We start from the raw sequence: 19,698 nt of genomic DNA on the forward strand, positions 1-19,698 counted from the left end.
CTTGTAATATAAATCACAACAAAGGGCATCAGGTTGGGGAAGACTGCATGATAGCAACCTTGTGAATATGCACTGCTGTGCTGGCCTGGAGTGCGAGGTCTCATTTCAGTCCTGCTGCCATCATTACCAGTAAAGCCAGCTTACCTGGCTCTAGGATGGGCGTTTAAGGCTTCAGCAGGCAAATGTATCTTTTCTAAGGTAGCAAGAGCACTGTTGTGTGTCAGCCATCTACATCAACAACGGACAGAGCAATCTTCTTAAGTCCTTTCAAGCTGGGAGTTAGATTCTCTTAGTTCAGCATCTACCGCTAGCAGATGATGATATAAAACTGCTGGTGCTATAGAGTTTATAGGATAAAACTGCAATGAAAAATTCAATGTTCCAGAGGCTGCACTTAATGTGCAAACTGTCTGGTGGAGAAGAGGCCTCTGAAAGGCAGTTTTACAGAGACTCTGCTGAAGTTGCCTCAAATTTGCATTTACAGCAAAACAAGCATTTCATATTCTAAACAGTATAAATTGGTACCTAGATTTAACACTGGAGCACTGAAAAAGGACAGCTTAATTTTTTATAAAATCTGATCCATAAAGTAAAAAAAATTGGCAAATAACCATTTGAGAAATAGGTTTTTTACTTTGTTGTATCCAGAACAATCTTCAACATACAGCCTAAAGGCTTTACATTTCATACCTAAATGCAGAATATAATTTGGAAATGAAGAACAATTGAACAATTTGAGCTGTCTACTTCAGTTGCTATGAGTGACACGAAGTTCCATTTTATACTGTCAAAAATATGCACGTAGGGTGATTGGATTTCCCATTTGCAGTCTGGGAGGTAGAGAACATGCATCTAAAATCCCAAAATCTACCTGAACTCTCTTGAATCACATCCAGCTCTTTGCTCTTAAAGCACCTGTATGCAGTGTACCTGGTTCTCTGCCTGTAGTTAATTTTATAACTGTGAGGAAATGCCCAGTCTGCTTGCTTGCTCTCTTTGTAGACTTGCTTGCAGTGACCTTCCCTAACATTATGGTTTTTTTAATATGATGCATTTGTTCCGATATGATTTAGCCAGCATCCCTCTTCCTCAGGATTTGATCTTGCATGTCTGCTAACTACGGTAAGTGCTGCTGAAATGTGTATTCACTTTACCTTCTGTCTCACTAATTCACTGTTGAAGTGATTATGTTAGCCATTAACCACCTTTAACCTTCATTGTTTTGTTGTTAACCCTCCTCTCACACATTTTTTGCTCCCTGTGACTTAGCCAAACACACACAGAAAGCATAGTCACTGTTTACATCTTAATGTAAAATTTATGGTATTTATTAACATAACCAAAAAATGGGCATGACTTGTATTTTGTGAACGTTAAAAGATGAGCTTGATGCACCAGAGGTGAGCCTGATGCACCTATTTTTGTAATAACATTTTATTATTTATTATAAAATGATCAGTTAATTTTTCTATCACCCTGTTTGTACTGGGGCCTGAATTAATAATGCAAATTGCTTATTTTTTTCCTGGACAAAGTGTGTGTGTGGGTTGCGAAGTGTGTGCAGAATCATTAGCACACCCTACAAGCTATGCCTTGAACTATGTGAATTGGATTTTTGGGGGGATGTGTTGAGTTGTGGGGAATCATCAACACAGTGCCCTGAAATCTGTCCCATTCTAGAACTAAGTGATCTATTTGGTGGGCTGTGGGTGGCGGAAAATCCCACCCCAAGCCTGTCCCTGCCCCAGTCAGCACCCCTATAAGATTCATTTTATCTTCATCACCACCACAACCCATTTATCACCAGTTCATCTTCAAAGTCAGCGTGATTTACACTTCTGGGAAGGACTCTCCTCAAACAAAAAGCATTTTATGTATAAATCCAACTAACATTAATGACAAAGACCAGTAACTCCAGGGAGTGAAGTGGCTCAATGAGTTTTCAGTCTGATTTGAAATGTCATTAAAGACGTAATGGCTTGGGAATAGTTAAAATTTGTGAAGTGCAAATGTGTTGAATCGTAACTGGAACCAGTATCAAGCATCCCTACCACAGACAGGAAAGTCAGTCGCATTTTAGCCTTGCACACAAAAATCCCCCCTTTGGGACATGGCCAGGAAAGCCCAGCACCATGGTCATGTCAGTAGCACTTCAGTGATGAGATTTCCCATCACCAGAAAGGTTGATCTCCATTCTGTCATGAGCTGAAGCCTGGGTGAACAGGAGTAACCGAGTGTGCTTGAGTTGGACCCAGGAAATCCGGGCAGGTGCTGAGGTCCTCTAATTGGCAAAGCAAATTTGCTGAAGTACTTGATTGGCACCATGGAGGTCAGGGGTGTATGCATACAGCTGATGGGAACTAAATTCTGGTAACAGTAGCATCATATTGCCTAATCAACCCAGTCCTTTTGTTTAGTCAAAGGCACACCTTGGAAATGGGCTACTTTTGTAGCCCAGTTTTCAAGAATAAGTGACATAAAACCAACACAAGACTACATAACTGTGATCTTATACTTAAAACTTCTCCATATTTATGTTGCTTTCCTACAGTATTCGCTTTCATTTGCATTAAAGTTCCTATTCAATGTTATGTTGCTTATTCATGTATTCAATAACAGAAATGCAGGGCAACGTCTATGACCACCCAACATTTTTATGTTTTAATTTATATTCAGATTACTTCTTCTGTTCAATATTATTATAGTTTCCAAAGCACTATGCACAAAGAACAGATCAAAGCCTAGTTCCTCAAATCGCATTCAAGTAGGCATTTACACACACCATAAAATTTGGTCAATGGCAAAAGTAACATAAAAAGCACAAGAAACACTGGTAATCCTACATAGCACTGCCTGTATAGAGATATATCCTGGCTATGTATTAATGCACAAAGGCACTTAAAGCTCCACAGCAAGGCAAGTGTTTAAAGCATTTATGTAACATTAATTTTGCTATCCTCACATTAATCTTATTTGATGGAACTTTTGGTCTTTGTAGAAGTACTGAATTTCCTGTTTTTGGAATTCAAAGGGTGATGTGTGAGGAAAATAAGAATGAACTTCCTGTGTTATGAATTGGAATTAATACATGAATGTAGGCTAAGCTATCACTTTGCTAGTCTATTTATTACGTGGAACCCAGTGAATAATCCCTCTTGGATATATTGTGGTTAAGACTGATAACATATTATGAATGTAATTAATATCAGCACACAAAAGTTAATTGATGCATTTCCCTTTTTCAGTTTGAATGATTTAATTAAATTTCCATGTGCTTAAAAAGAACCATATTTATGTCTACCAAACCAGATAATTTTCATTGTATAAGCAACTTTTTTAAAAAAAATATTATTCTTCAAATGTAAAAGCTATTATTCATTGTCTGCACAGATGGTGTCTAATAGGTGCTAAAATGAATCTTTATTTCTCCTCCTCTCCTTATTTTACCTCGTTAATGAAGTCTCCAATGTCCCCAGGATGAGGAGCTGCTGATCTGACCGGATATTGAGGTTCTGCATGGATAGGTCTTTCATCAAGTCGTCTTATTCCGACAGGTTTGATGGTATCTGGTTCTATAGTGTCTGGTTGCTGGAGCTGACTTAAATCATAGTCCTGTGAAAGTAATAGGCAATCACAATGTTTTGAGAATTTAGCAAGGGAAATTCCATTCCTACAAATGAATGCATATATTGAGAATTATAAAACCAATTCAGAATGTATCTTGAATTTATCTTCATCTCACACACATATCCATTTAGAGTAAAACAGAATGCTTATTGCCTCCATAGTGTCCCTGTCTCCATTTACAATGTCATTCCAGTTGGCTGCTTTGTGCTACACCTCATCCATTTTCTACTGTGAAACAGATTCAGAAGTAGCATTCATCTGTGACTAAACAATTTGCCTAGTAAAATACCTATTTAATATATGCAGAAAGTTGCCAATATTGACTCCTCTGTAACACAAATAAAATGCTAGACATATTCATTCTGAAACACAAACAAGGACAGAACTCTGCAGATCTGGATAACATATTTGGAGAATGGCAAAGTCCTGTAGATGCTTTTGGACAACATGTTCCATCAGCTCCAACCAACACTGGTAATGGTTAGGGATGATGCAAGTTGTAATCCAACCAAAAGTTTGTGTGTTTTTTTTAAAAAAAAAATTGGGAAAGCATTCAGCCATGTGATATATCACATGCAATGCAAGGTCATAGAGTCCATGAATTACCATGTCAGCTGCTGTTTGCATAGGCTACCTTTTAGATGTAAGATGGAGAGGAACTGTCAAGATAGCTTTTCATCAACACCAAACTGGATGACATCCTGTGCGACCACAAATAATTTTCAGGCGAAAGTGCCCATCTAATATTCAGCCACCATTTTAATTAAAAATAGATGGTTCTAGAAATGCAAGGTCCTCTGAAGGGATTATTAAATATCTGGGACTGCATTCAGGAGATATTCTAGATTTCATTATTTTACCTTCTGTATGTGTCATCACAGGGTAAGGAATAGGAAAAACCAGACATATAAATCCACATCCTCATCCTGTTTATCTTTTTCACCACCAGTGGATCCAAACAAGCAAATAAGGTATTTAACAACTGCCACATCCTTCTCACACATCCTTCTCAGCTTTCAGGAGAGAAAAGGCACAACCCCCAGGCATAAGGTAGATCTTGGTAAAACATTATGACTCTTGTGCTTTCTTTTGCATAGCAGGCTGGCCCATACCACCCCACATCCCAGAAAGGATCACTGTGTCAAAAGAGACAGTGCAGAGTAAATAGGATGAGAAACATTCTGCAATGTATTAACTAAGAATTTACAAATGGTTGTTGAAGTCAAATCTCTTCTCCTAGTTTAATTAATATATACTATTCCCTGCTTGTTGTGATAAAAGTAACCGGAGCTATAAACGTAGCAGGTGAAAACATTTTGGTGAAAGCTCTGGCAGAGGTTGAGGTCCTTTTGAACTGAAACTATGGTAAGCTGATTTTCCAAGAAGGGAGTCATTCTGAGTGACCAGCTTTCATAATGGCCTAGACAACCTGGGATAGGTAACCTGATGCCCTCCAGATGTTATGAACTACAACTCACATCAGCCTCAGCCAAGCATGGCCAATGGTCAGGAATGATGGCAGCCCAGAATGATAGAGGGCACCAGGTTACATACCTCTGGTGTAAACAGTGTCAGTGTTGAGCAGGCATGGGCAAACTCCAGCCCTCCAGATGTTTGGGAGTAAAACTCCCATCATCCCTAGCTAAGAGGACCAGTGGTCAGGGATGATGGGAACTGTAGTCCCAAACATCTGGAGGGCCGGAGTTTGCCTATGCCTGTTTTAGAGCCACAGAAAGGAAGGGAGTATTGGTACTCCCAAGTTGGTGTTGGGATTATGCCTGAAAGACTCTCATGTGGCTCTCAAGAAGACAGAATACATACTCAATGGCTCAAAATAATGAATCCATCTAGGTGTACTTTGCAGAATGTATTGAATGGAGGTGGTTCCTGCAGTGCTAACTCTGATTACCCTGAGATCAGCTGTCCCTGTGAAAAACTGCTTAATGCTTCTGACAAGTGAGCACAGTTGCAGACACTCCTTTGCCTCTCTAAATAAGGTGACAACCTGTGCATGGAGAGCCCTGCTTGCACACTGTGAAGTAGGATGGCAATAATATTTTGTGCCCCAATATAAACCATGGAGGTGGCATGCAGGGCCTGGGCCAGAGCTCTTAGAAGCTGAGAGCAATTGTAGAGAATGATACTTTCTCCCTAGCAGAAAATGAAGGAACGAGACCCAAGTCATCCCATGTCTTGAATTTTGACCTGTGCTGTTTTTGTACTGCTGAATTCTCTTCCCTTTAGCTTTTAGGTGCCTTGCTGGTCCTTTTGATAACTCAAAAGCCAAATGGTCAGTCTCTCTCTTTCTGCCCAAGGCTGGTAACATGTATGACCCTGGCTTCCCAGCAGCATCAAGGCCTTTTCTCCAAGAGGGAAGCCTGTGTCATCCACAATGGCCTCTGTGGGCCTTTTGTGTGAAAACCCTGGCAGATCAGATATCTTTCAGCACTATGCTTCTTGCCAAGGCAGATGGCATAGACCAGGGGTCAGCAGGGGGCCAGTCCACTGTCTCTCAGACCTTGTGGGAGGCCAGACTATATTTTGGGGAAAAAAGAGAAAAAGAAAGAATTCCTATGCCCCACAAATAGCCCAGAGATGCATTTTAAATAAAAGCACCCATTCTACTCATGTAAAAACATGCTGATTCCTGGACTGTCTGAGGGCTGGATTTAGAAGGTGATTGGGCTGGATCCGGCCCACGGGCCTTAGTTTGCCTACCCATGCCTTTGGTGGATGAAACTTTCTTTCTAGACTACTGGCACTTCCTGAAAGTAACCACTGCACCACATATATAGTGAATGTTTGCGTGTGGTGTTTTTTAATGCTGTAATATGTAGTGTCTTTAGCAAAGCTTCTTGTCAGGCCTGACACTTTTGAGGAGATGCACCAGCTGAAATTCATACTGATAAAATTATTAAAATTCATCTACTCATAGGTACAGGGTCACATAGTGAAAAGTTAAACAAAGATAATTAAAAATATTTCTGTGTAGTATACTGTTATACATTCCACACAGAACTTTTTCTTTACTCTTAAGGATTTTGTTGCAATGCTCAGAAAACAAAAAGAAATCACATTTCTAAAACTGCATATAGCCAATTATTTTACCCTAAAAAATATCTGTTGTGGGCTAAATGTTTTGAGAACTGAAGCGTGAACCTTAATGAACAGCTTTCAGTAATTAAAATACTCACTCTTCGTCTCTGCTTTTATGTTACTGCACAAGCTCCGTTAAGTTTTTCCCCTTTTTATATTTTACACTAATACTTCTCCAAAAGAACTATTCAGATTTAATCTTAAGGGCAAATATGATCTGTAGATATTAAAACATCCAATGGTCTCTGATAGGATATAGATTTCAACGCTGTGTTCTTCACTCCAAAGTGAACTGTTCCATTATCTAAGGCTGCTACACTTAGCCTAGTATAAAGCAAAACTGAACACTTTTCAACCCAGAACCTGACCCATAACATTGATGGGATCATGGACCAAACACCATGAGTTTATAAGTCCTTTGGTCTCTATTATTTGCTACAGATGTATCATTATTTGCAGTGGAAGAGAATGAGAGAAGGAAAAGCTGGCTTCCTCCCACTGCTATGACTCATTTTCAGATTTGTCATTCAGCACACACATTATACTAAGTGCTGGTTGAAGCCTCAATTTAAAGGCAAAAAGCATCGTTTCTCCTAGTGACCATCTTCCCATGTGGTTTTCATGGCTCTGTACCATCTCTGAAAACAAGCACCTTTGCCTGTGATTATGCTAGTGAAGGATAGGAGGTGAAGTGAGCTTATAATAATAATAATAATAATAATAATTTATTATTTATACCCCGCCCATCTGGCTGGGCCTCCCCAGCCACTCTGGGCGGCTTCCATAAAAACCAAAAATACAGTAAAATGTCACACGTTAAAAACTTCCCTGAACAGGGCTGCCTTAAGATGTCTCCTGAATGTCAGATAGTTGTTTATCGCTTTGACATCTGCTGGAAGGGCGTTCCACAGGGCGGGCGCCACTACCGAGAAGGCCCTCTGCCTGGTTCCCTGTAGCTTTGCTTCTCGCAGTGAGGGAACCGCCAGAAGGCCCTCGGCGCTGGACCTCAGCGTCCGGGCAGACTGATGGGGGTGGAGACGCTCCTTCAGGTATACTGGACCGAGGCCGTTTAGGGCTTTAAAGGTCAGCACCAACACTTTGAATTGTGCTCGGAAACGTACTGGGAGCCAATGCAGGTCTTTCAAGACCGGTGTTATATGGTCTCGGCGGCCGCTCCCAGTCACCAGTCTAGCTGCCGCATTCTGGATTAGTTGTAGTTTCCGCGTCACCTTCAAAGGTAGCCCCACGTAGAGCGCATTGCAGTAGTCCAAGCGGGAGATAACCAGAGCATGCACCACTCTGGCGAGACAGTCCGCAGGCAGATAGGGTCTCAGCCTACGTACCAGATGGAGCTGGTAAACAGCTGCCCTGGACACAGATTTGACCTGTGCCTCCATGGACAGCTGTGAGTCCAAAATGACTCCCAGGCTGCGCACCTGGTCCTTCAGGGGCACAGTTACCCCATTCAGGACCAGGGAATCCTCCACACCTGCCCGCCTCCTGTCCCCCAAAAACAGTACTTCTGTCTTGTCAGGATTCAACCTCAATCTGTTAGCCGCCATCCATCCTCCAACCGCCTCCAGACACTCACACAGGACCTTCACCGCCTTCACTGGTTCTGATTTAAAAGAGAGGTAGAGCTGGGTGTCATCCGCATACTGATGAACACCCAGCCCAAACCTCCTGATGATCTCTCCCAGCGGCTTCATATAGATGTTAAAAAGCATGGGGGAGAGGACAGAACCCTGAGGCACCCCACAAGTGAGGGCCCAAGGGTCTGAACACTCATCCCCCACCACCACTTTCTGAACACGGCCCAGGAGGAAGGAGCGGAACCACTGTATAACAGTGCCCCCAGCTCCCAGCCCCTCAAGACGGTCCAGAAGGATGCTATGGTCGATGGTATCAAACGCCGCTGAGAGATCCAGCAGAACTAGGAAACAGCTCTCACCTTTGTCCCTAGCCCGCCGGAGATCATCAACCAGTGCGACCAAGGCAGTTTCAGTCCCATGATGAGGCCTGAATCCCGACTGGAAGGGATCCAAATGGTCCGCTTCTTCCAGGCGTGCCTGGAGTTGTTCAGCAACCACTCGCTCAATCACCTTGCCCAGGAATGGAATATTTGAGACTGGGCGATAGTTGGCCATCGTGGCCGCATCTAAAGATGGTTTTTTAAGAAGCGGTTTAATAACCGCCTCTTTCAGCGGGTCTGGGAAGGCTCCCTCACGGAGGGAAGCATTCACCACCCCACGAAGCCCATCGCCCAGTCCTTCCCGGCTAGCTTTTATAAGCCAGGATGGGCAAGGATCCAGGAGACAGGTGGTTGGTTTCACTCGTCCAAGCAGCCTGTCCACATCCTCGGAGGTAACAGATTGAAATTGATCCCACTCAACTTGACTAGACAGAACTCTAGCACTCTCCCGCCCCGGCCCTGCTCCCACGGTGGAGTCTACTTCTTCCCGAATCTGGGCGATTTTATCTGCAAAAAACTTTGCAAAATCATTGCAGGAGAACATGTGGCCCGTACTGGGCCCCGATGTTGCAGGTGGTTCCGCTAAATTATCCCCATTTAGTACTCCCAAGTGTTCTGCAGCCAACTTTAATTGTTATTTAATGATTATGTCTGCCTCCAGAAGGATCAAATGGAAGTTGGGGAAAGCTCATGGAAGCAATCAATAACCCTGCCTTCTCCTTACAAAGGAAAGAATTAGCCTCTTTTGATGCTCTGGGCTGCTGCTTCCAAACACATAGAAATGTGTAAAATGTGATGTTCTGTCTTGCATCTGGAATGAATCTGAAATAAGTTGAAAACCCCGGTTTTGGATAGTGGGCAAGTACTGGGAAGAAATGTCAATATTTGGGTCCAGAACAAATCTTGTTGCTGGTCTCAGTATATGCACACAAAGACTTTTCTGGATTATTTCCAAGACTTTCTATATCCCCCAACCCATCCCAGTTTCCAGCTGTTTTCTCATTGTTGGTCTCATTGTGCTATTAGTAACTAGGAGCCCATTTCTCACCTGGTCTTCTTCTCCACCACCTTCTTCATCATACTTCAGGATATTGTCTCTTACATCATCTTCAGGGTCAATGAGCAGTTGTTTGGCCTGACGTTCCTTATCACGACGTTTCATCCAAACAACAAACAGCAGAACCAGAACTATAGAAGAGCAAAAGCGGATATTAGCTCATTTTCAGATTACTACTGTTTTAAAAACACATGGGGACCCTGTGGTCCTTCCCAACTTCATTCATCCCTGATTATTGGTCATGAGGCTGATGGGAGCTGGAGTACAGTAACATCTGGAGGGCCAAAGGTTCTCAATCTGTTTTAGAAAGTGCATGAAATTAGTACATTCAATACTAATGGCTGATTTGCATTTTAAAGATCTCAAGCAGGGTAAGGAGAAGAAAACTACTGGATGCACATGTCTTTGTAAAGTCTAAATGGTCAAATGCAAATCTGACATATACTGTATGTTGGTGACTTGTGAAAGTCAGTTGATTGTTCACGACACTCAACTAGTGTGATGTATCAGCAGAGTATGAGGAGCCCCAGCAAAGTCTTCAGCGATTTCCTAATCCCAGCAGAATAGCTTCTTCCAGAGTCTCTGGTTAAGGGACCAACTTCTCTCCCACCCACATCAAAGCAGCACAGGGTTTATTGTGTCCAGCCACAAGACAAAGCTAAACACTACTATCTACGATATACAGTCCTTCTGGTCTTTGAAGTAAAGATACATATGTACAGAGAGATGTACTAACGCTATCGCCATGGTAGCTATATAGACTCCAGTTAATTCTGAATCTGATCCCTTGTGAAGATAACTTTCCAAAAAGAGGCCATGAACTGAAGCTCTGCCATGGAATGATCAACTGCTCACCATTTCCAAATGCAAAGAAATCACCTTATAGTTGTGATGAAAGCAGTTCAGAAACTACAATGAGTGTAGAAACGAAGCAAACTAGATAACCCATGTGATGGCAGAGTAAAACAAAATATTCCATTAAGGGATTACTAGCTTCAGCATGTCACAAGACCCAAGCCGGCTTTCTGATTATAATCTGAGGCCTTTCTTTGCGTGCCTTGTCCCTGAGAAGTCTGGAGGGTGGCAACATGAAAACAGGCATTTTCTGCAGCTCCCTGTTTGTGGAATGTTCTCCTCAGGGAGGCTTGCTTGGCCCCTTCGTTACAGATCTTTAAGCGCCCAGGCCTTTGGCTAATTAAATAGTCCATGGCCTTTTAAACTGGGGGGAGGGGGGTAATTGTTTTCATTTGTTATCACAGTGTGTATTTTTGTGTTTTTATATTGTGAACCGCCCTGTGAGCCTCAAATGAAGGGTCCTATAGAAATTTAATCAATAATAATAATAATAATAATAATAATAATAATAATAATAATAGTTCTCGACGGACCATTAGTAGACCACCTGCAGACACACAAATCTATAGCCTATCCTTTGGAAAGACCGTATCAGTTGAAACATGTATCTTTGCATCTTACTTTACGAGGCACTACATATCACTGGTCACATGGCCCCAAGACTTACCGAGTAGTATGATGATGCAGAGGAGAATTGCAATGATGGCCCCTGTGCCCAGCCCTGCACCTACAATCCTGTCGGCATCAGTGCAGTCTCCATTTAAATCACACTGGCAAACTTTCACCTTCAAAATAGACGTGCTGGACTTGGGAGGATTCCCAGAATCTGTTATTATTATTGGAACGTCATAGATGCCAGCCTCAAGGTACTTGATCCTCAAAGCCAGTTGGGCTCGGTCACCTGAACAAGAAAACAAACTATGTAAATATGCTTTATGTGGGCATGAAATGACTGGAGAAATGTCTGTTCTAGGACCTCTTTCAGAACTGTATCTGAAGTTATTTTTAAGTGCACTTCTACCTAAACGTAGGTAGTGGCCCTCAGTTTTCCACTAAGTTATAGTCATGTAAGAAAACCAGAGTATGTGGATTCTAACCTTTTAAGTCAGTCTCTCTGATGCCACAAACAGAATTAGGGAGCAATCCTAAGTATGGGGAACCAGTGTTAAACTGGCATAATAAACACCAGTTCCAAACTCTGCTCACAATCTGGGCTACTGCTGGCTAAGCCAGCCTAAGCCAGGTAGAAGGAAAAGAAACCTTTAAAAGAGAGTTTGACTTACACCACCCTTTTCGTTTGAATTAAATTACACTGGGTTGCCAGGTCACATGCCCAATCAGATGGGGAACTGGCTACTGAACATAACCCCCAAAAGATGCAAATATTCATTTTTCAAAAAACCAATGCACATTACCACTAATACGAATAATGGTCCAGTTATTCCTAACACTGGAAGGATGATGTGGCAGTTCAAAGGCAAAGGGTCCGGCATTTGGATCAATGTCATCGTCTATGGCTGTGATGTTTGTTGCATTGGGTTGCAGCGTTTGACAAGTTGTGGCTTCTTGAGGATCCACTCGGGGAGCATTATCATTGATGTCGAGGAGATAGATTTGAAGTGTGCCAGTCCCACTCATTGGAGGGATTCCTTACAGAACAAGGAAAAGTAACATTAGCCTGCTTTCTACTAAAAAGGGGTTACATTAAAAAGGAGGTTACATTATTTATTGCACATATACAAACACATGAATTATGAGTGCGCATGATAATATTAATTATATAGATTTGTTGCAAAGCATAACTTTGCTCTGCAAAATTAGGGTTGTGTTGAAACTAAGAAAGGGCATGGGAGCTCTTTGCAGAAGATTTTCACCTCACTGCAAAAAATATTTTGTGGAATCATAGAATCGTCGAGTTGGAAGTGACCCTGAGGATCATCTAGTCCAACGCCCTGCAATGGAGGAATATTCAGCTGCCCAACACAGGGACTGAACCTGCAACCTTGGTGTTATCAGCACCACACTCTAGCCAACTGAGCTATCCAGGCTTCCAACATCGACAATTTTTCCAGAGTGGGAGCAAACAAGTGTGCTAATTCAGAATGAAGGCAAGTGAGCACAAAAATAAAATGGTAGCTTGGTATCTCTTATAATGGGATAAAAAGCAGCTGGCTGACACTGCAAAAACAAGAAAAGCAACACCTGCCTATGAACAGGAAATGGCAAGCAAGCAGTTCAGACTGCTGCTGGATGGGCCACACTATTAGGTTGCAATTGTGAGGTCCTATGCGGCATGGGAAGGTAAGGAGACATCTAAAGTGTGGGGAGAATGATTGGAGAAAGAGGCTTTAGGTGGCTGTTGGCAAATCAAAATAAAGAGCAAGTATCAACAAAGGTGGACAACCATTTTGCCCGCAAGGGCCATATGTGGAGGTCAACAGGTGGTTGGGGGATGTGTTGATGGAACTGGCTGTAGGTGTGGCTTGTTTTACACACACACACACACACACACACACACACACACACACACACACACACAGTCTTTACCTCTCCCTTCCCTCTCCATCTTAAAAAGTCCTGCAGCATGTTCCTATGCTGCCTCTCTCACCTTTATGCACTTTTCCAAACTGAGATAGGCACCATAGGTGCAAGGGAGGATGAGCCTTGGAAACATACTTAGAGCTGAAGCTGTTGCAAATGTTAGTCTATGGAGTTCTGCACACTGAGGATCTGCAGTTAAGGGTGAGGAAGGTGGCCAAGGGATATGCAGGGGGACAGGGAGGCCCAGAAGGCTGCAGGTTGTTTGCAACTGATCTATTTAACACCTGTACAGAAAGAGTCTTTTGTGTACTACACTCTATTACGATGCTATACTTTAGTGCATATTTATATCAATATTTTAGTGTGCCCCCCCTCTGGTGAAAAAAATGGTACTAGAACAAGCAAACAAACCTTTGACATTAGGTACATACCATTGTCTGAGGCAAGGAAAGTAGCATTATACATGTTGTTTTTCACATGTGGTGACTCTCTGTCCAGAACACCAATTGTTGTTACCTGACCATTAATGGAATCAATCTTTAGCCAATTAGCAGGATCTGAGAGTTTTGAGTACCTGCAGAAATTTAACAAAAACACACACCACATTGATTTCCAATGTGCTTTATAAAATGAAGAAGAGAAAAGAAGGGCTCGTCTCAAGACGATGTGGTTGTTAAGGATTTATACAGATTCTGCTGATCAAGAGTCTGCCCTTTTTTTGCATTCTTAGGTATACACACTGGGTGAATGCTGTATACTATTTAAAAGATTTGCCTTGAAAGCATTATATAACTATTTTACATAAATGTTACATCACTGGCTATCTCTGATGAATTATTAAACTACATTATTGTTTTGCAAACGCAAACCCACTGAATTTTGATATAAATACCAGCTGCTTGGGACTGGGTCAAGGGTTAGTGGGGCTCCAATCCACAAAGTTTTTAAAAGCCCTCATTTACAGATAACCTTTCTGCTCCACTGAAACACATTCAACCTAGACTGAACCCAACTGAAAGACAGTGTGATGTTTCGAGCAGCGCTAATGCTTCAAGCAGGTTCCTGGCAAGGAAAGGTGAAACTATAATATGGAAGGAGGGAAAGGTGACAAACAAACAAAATTAGAGAAAGATGGTCTAATGGAAGAGAAGTACCTAGCTCTTAATGTGCTTCTTTGTAATCATGGCAACTTTCTCAAATGGTATGCAAGTTTTCCCTATACAGGGGAACACGTGCAAACACATATCCAATCTTATCCCATGGTTCACATATCAGTCTGATCTGATAAACCACTGTGTGGCTGCTACCAGTATGTTCAATTGGGTGCAAGAATACCAACACCAATATACAAGGTAACAGAGCAGATGCTGGCCCTGTTGCCTACCCTCTAAGCCTTGCAAAAGAACAGGCATGTCACGCTAGGGCTACTTCACCAGTAGGGGAACCAGAAGGCAACATTTTCTCCGACCCTGTTGCACAATTTCTTATGAAGCATGCTAAGCGTTCAGCTGCACAGACTAAGCAGCTGTTGGAAATGGCTGGAGATAATGAGGACATTCATGTGTCTGTCCTAGAATTCCAACTCAGCTGGCTGTTAGGTATTTAAGCAGAAGGCAGCCTAATTAGCATGACGGCTAACCTGTTTAAAGTTAATCCATTTTGAGGCTTGCTATGCTATCAAGGCCCAAGATGACACGGGGGGCATGCAGTGAGCCAGTGGAGAGAACAGGCTTCAGAGTACTGAAAGTACCGAGCCTTGCTATTTCCAGCCCCCCACATTTTCTGCAATTCTACCCAGGGTTTGTGCAGCTAGGCACACTGGACTAAATGCAATGGGGCGAGCGTTGCCTTTAAACTGCCTGGTTCTGGCAGTGCTACAAGGCTCATGCATAGAGATTTTGATGTATAAGGTTCTCATGTACAGAGATTTATAAAGGTATAAGGCCGTTGCAGGCCCTACTGTACCTTAGTGTAGTCTGCTGCATGTAACGATCAGGGTCCTGAGCAGTGAAGGACGTTAAGACCTTGCCAGCAAGTAGCCCTTCCTCCTGACGCACGAGCTTTGTGACTGGGACAAAAATCGGGCTCTCATTCACATCAATAACTGTAATGGATACAGTCGCCGTTGATTGAGGAGGATGCTGAATTCCTTTTGCCAAAGGCACTTGGTTTTCTGCAGCTACTGTCAGTACAAACATCCTATTGGTCTCGAAATCAATAGGCTGGCAAAAGCAAAATGAGAACTATGTTAGTGATTGCATTTGTCATGGGGCTGCAGAATTTTTCAACATTTTAAGCAGACAGTTTATCAGACATGTTGGGGGGTGAAAACATTTATTTATGGCCTACAAGGAAAATATTACTTGCAGCTTCTTAAAGTAATTTCTGTCTTTAGGGAATTGTAACTGAAAACACAGGGGCCATGAGCACTGGTTTCAAACTTGCTCCTGAAAATTAAACCGTCTCTTCCATTGTGTTGTGTCCTCTTTCAGGGCAGCACTTCTCGGGGGAGGGGGTCTTGCCCTTAGATCTGCACTGATTTTGATGGATCCTGGGTATTAAATATTCTGCGTTGTCTGGGGGTATAACAAATTATCATTAATATTTGCCTTTTTTCGGACAATGGGATTTGCAAAATGAAACTTTAAAAGCAACCTAAAATATACCTAAAACAAACTTAACTACTTCAGAATCCTGTAAGTTTCTTTTAGATTATAACTGCATTATGGCACCTTGGGCTAAAGGACAGCTGAATATATTTTCTCCCTACACAGCTTATGCTGCTGAAATCAAGGCATGGAAATTTTTCATGGAAACTGGCAAAGGATTGCTTACTACAATACATCTCCATCAGGAATCATTAAACTGGATTAGAGCTAATAAGGGCTTAGCACTTCTCTTGGGAGATTCCACAACATTTAATTTATTTACCTAGTTTTACCCTTTTTTTTGCCTCTATTCTGACAGTTTTAAAATAAAGAATTTAATTTGAAACAAACTGAGCTGCTGCAAGCAGATTATACTCTGGAGGCTTTAATTTGCTTCTCTTTGGTTTGATTTCAGTGTCTCTGTTCTGTTTTCCATTTCAGAGCATTCTAGTTTGGAACTGCGAGTACATCATTTGCACACGAATACAAAACACATAATCATGTGCTTCTTATTGGCAGAACCTGATACAATTGGTACCCTTGGAAATGTGCAGCTACAGAGTCTAGAAACATGTGGAACAATGGCTGTGGCTCTCTTAGAGCATAATTCACATTCCACTAAAAAAAAAAGTATTCAATTTTCATGGTTCAAAAATGTATATTCTATTGAAAATCATAAGGATGCCTATAATATCCTACTTATTTGTAATTTTCAATGCTTGAATGCTGGCATGAGCCATAAGAGTCCATGTTGAGATGCTAATTTAGGTGTATGAAAATACAGAAGGTCAGAGGACTATTCCCACTATCATACACCGACATGTGTAGATGATATCAACAGCAGCAGCAACAACAGCAACAGCAACAGCAGCGCACGCACACACACACACACACACACACACACACACACACACACACACAAGCAGTTGTGGAGTTGTGTTTTGCCTGCTGCTTTTTAACACCTGAGCATGTACAAATGCAAATGTAGCATTTAAATACTGGGTTGTAGCCTTTTAACCATTGGTTTTCAGAGGTTCCAACTACACATGATAGTGGTAGACTGGCTTGTTAAATTGGTGAGTCTAATTTTAAGAGCAAAATCAGCTCTCGGGTGGAGAGGGCTGTTGGTTTTCCTCTCCAATCTCTGTCATCCAGACTCCATCCCTTCAATCACACTCTGCTAGTGGAAGGAAACACTAGTAGGGCCAAAAAGAAAGAAAGAAAGAAAGAAAGAAAGAAAGAAAGAAAGAAAGAAAGAAAGAAAGAAAGAAACCCTGGGGAGAAGGACTGTGGTGCATTCCTCTCACTAAAGCATCAATTTTGCTCTTTAACTCTCACCGGGACAGACTTGGATTGAAACAAGCGCGCACACACGTTGTTTGATCTTAAGCAGCATACCTTTGCATGCAATTAACTTCAAGCAAGTGCAAAATCTGAGTCCCAGAATCATAAATGTTTACAAAGGACCAGAAACACATCAATCCTATACTTCTGTTCAAAATCAAGGCCCTATTACACCAGCCTCTTAGAAGTGAAACTTTATAATCCAATTAATAATTGCTTGATAGTACACAGCAAGAGAGGACAGGAGTGCCTGGCATGCTCTGGTCCATAGAGTCATGAAGAGTCGGACATGACTAAACAACTAAACAACAACAATAACAACACAACAAGAGCAAAGTAGGAGCGGCTCACATAACCTACTGTTGCTTGGTCTATATGTCCATGATATATCAGTTAGACTTCTTTAATGCAAGAAGTAATACTAAAAGACCTTATTCATTTGGAGATAGTAATATATGCTATTGGAAATAGTTCGGGTATATACATTTTAAAGTTTAATTTAACTCAGCCTGAACATTCCATTTAGCAACAGTGCAGTTGTTAAATTTCAAAAACTACTCTAACTGATATATAGGTCTGCCATGAGATCATTTAATCTACTTTCTGCCCTTTGAGGCTGTGTAATGAAATCCACCATCTACAAAACTTTCTGAGCTGGGGGGGTGGAGACTGGTGGAGCTTAAAAAGTTTTGGTCTCCTGCAAATAAAAATGGATAACATGCTCCTTTGAACAGTCTAGTTCGGTTCTTAAAAAAATTATAAGCTAGAATGACACAATGCGTATACCTAGGGAAGCTTCCAGAAGATGAATGCCACCCTCACCAGAGACAGGATATACATATATTTTAATATCTACTCCTAATCTGCCTTTTGGGTTTAACAGCCGGAGCTGTTTAATACTCAGCTCTCTGCCATTTATCTGCATCTGCTTAATTTGGTCGATGGCATAACTTACCTTCACAACAGTTACCAACCCATCATTGCTGTTTGGATCAGTGTTGATAGTAAACCGGCCTGTGGGATCGCCACCAGTCATTCGGTACATGGCATTCCAAGCAGGAGTGTGTGGCTGATCCTTATCAGTCACCGTTAGATTAGCTACTGTAACATCCACTCTGTTTTCAGGGACTTCACCATAGAACTGCAATCGTAAGGCACACAGAATGACATGTATGTCACAGGGGCATCATGCAATCTTTTCCACACTGCTGCTACTCAGCAAGACTGAGGGTCCCCAGTTTCCAACTTAATTCACTCTGGTTCAAACAGTTTTCAGTTTGTATGGGTAATTGGGGTCAGCCCTTCTGTACAGGGGAACAACCCAACAGACAGCTTCTATCAAGTGGCAATGTGAACATATCATTCTCATATATAAATAGGGGTGGGGGAGAGAGAGAGAGAGAAGGTGGGGGGAGGTTTTGCTTTACAGTTAAATGCTGTGCTTTGGGCTGCATTTACTATGTAGCTATGGCCTTAGTTAAACCACTGAAATCCACTGGGCGACCCAATGTCACAAACATATTAAATCCATTTGGCTGAATCAGCAAGAATCTTTCTTAAGTAAAGGCTATTCGTACACTTCATCCCCTTTATCACAGACTTACAATCATGGCAGTGAACTCTGGAGGATTGTCATTGACATCTGTCACCGTGATGACAGCAGTTGCTGTGTTTGAAAGACCATATGTTGGATTTCCTTCCATGTCTGTAGCTTGAATTATTAATGTATACTGTTGTACTTTCTAAAAAACACAAAATGACACCACCAGGAGTTACAGACAGAGCTAACACTCTGAGAGGACAGCAGGTGTTCAATAAATTGTGCTTTGCTATGCAACGAGCTTATCACGCTGCTCATTCTGGTTAACATCACTTGAACTGAGGGTTGCTGGATTTCCAACAACGGATTGCATCTAACCACATTCAGCTCCATGAATTTTTGTTTTGGGTGATTTATAACTGCAACAAACCACAGTCTTCTTGACTAGCAAGCAATCACCACCCTGTCCCTGTTTGGGAACACAAAGTTTTGATTCTGGATTAACATTTAAAAAATACAAATGCTGTGTAGCAAATTCAAACCTAATCAGGGATGGGCACTTTTTAAAAAAAGGTTCATGAGTGCTGAGGCTGGGAGGGCACATTCTTGGGCAAATGATTCAAACTGCCAAGGCTTTGTTGTGGGGGAACTTGAGGGTAATGTAGCGGCAACTTCTCAGCATCACTATGGAAACCAGCAGAGGCAGGGCTAACAGAAACAAGTTACTGGAAGAGAAACCCAAATCCAAATTATTTCCACAAACATTCAACATTAGGAACTAGGTAGTCCTTCTTCTTCGACAGCACCACCAGCTTCAATTGTTTTTTGTTTTGTTAAAAACAGCCTTTGGTATTAAGAATGCTTATTCTTACATTATTGTTGGGATTAAGCCAGGGCCTTGGGCTCACCCTTACCCTGAAGCTAGAAGTCTCTCTGTTTAGGGATTATACTTTTTGTTTCTTAATATATTTTTAAAAATCATTTTTTATAGTATTTCCTTGAGAGACTCTGATAATTC

At 41.8% G+C, this 19,698-nt stretch overlaps 1 protein-coding gene across 2 annotated transcripts in view; it reads right to left on the reverse strand.

The window, feature by feature from the left end:
* Positions 1-19,698, reverse strand: part of CDH2 (cadherin 2) — a 128,266-nt gene that overhangs the window by 2,865 nt on the left and 105,703 nt on the right. For both annotated transcript variants that reach the window (XM_081206788.1, XM_081206789.1), the window contains exons 8-15: positions 18,745-18,882; positions 18,096-18,281; positions 15,114-15,370; positions 13,580-13,722; positions 12,023-12,256; positions 11,275-11,508; positions 9,744-9,883; positions 3,448-3,612 (exon numbers count right to left, since the gene is read on the reverse strand). In XM_081206788.1, the coding sequence (XP_081062914.1) occupies positions 3,448-3,612; positions 9,744-9,883; positions 11,275-11,508; positions 12,023-12,256; positions 13,580-13,722; positions 15,114-15,370; positions 18,096-18,281; positions 18,745-18,882 (1,497 nt within the window). The remainder of the gene's footprint in view (positions 1-3,447; positions 3,613-9,743; positions 9,884-11,274; positions 11,509-12,022; positions 12,257-13,579; positions 13,723-15,113; positions 15,371-18,095; positions 18,282-18,744; positions 18,883-19,698) is intronic.

Source organism: Podarcis bocagei, assembly GCF_964188305.1.
Source record: "Podarcis bocagei genome assembly, chromosome: 8".
Lineage (NCBI taxonomy): Eukaryota > Metazoa > Chordata > Lepidosauria > Squamata > Lacertidae > Podarcis > Podarcis bocagei.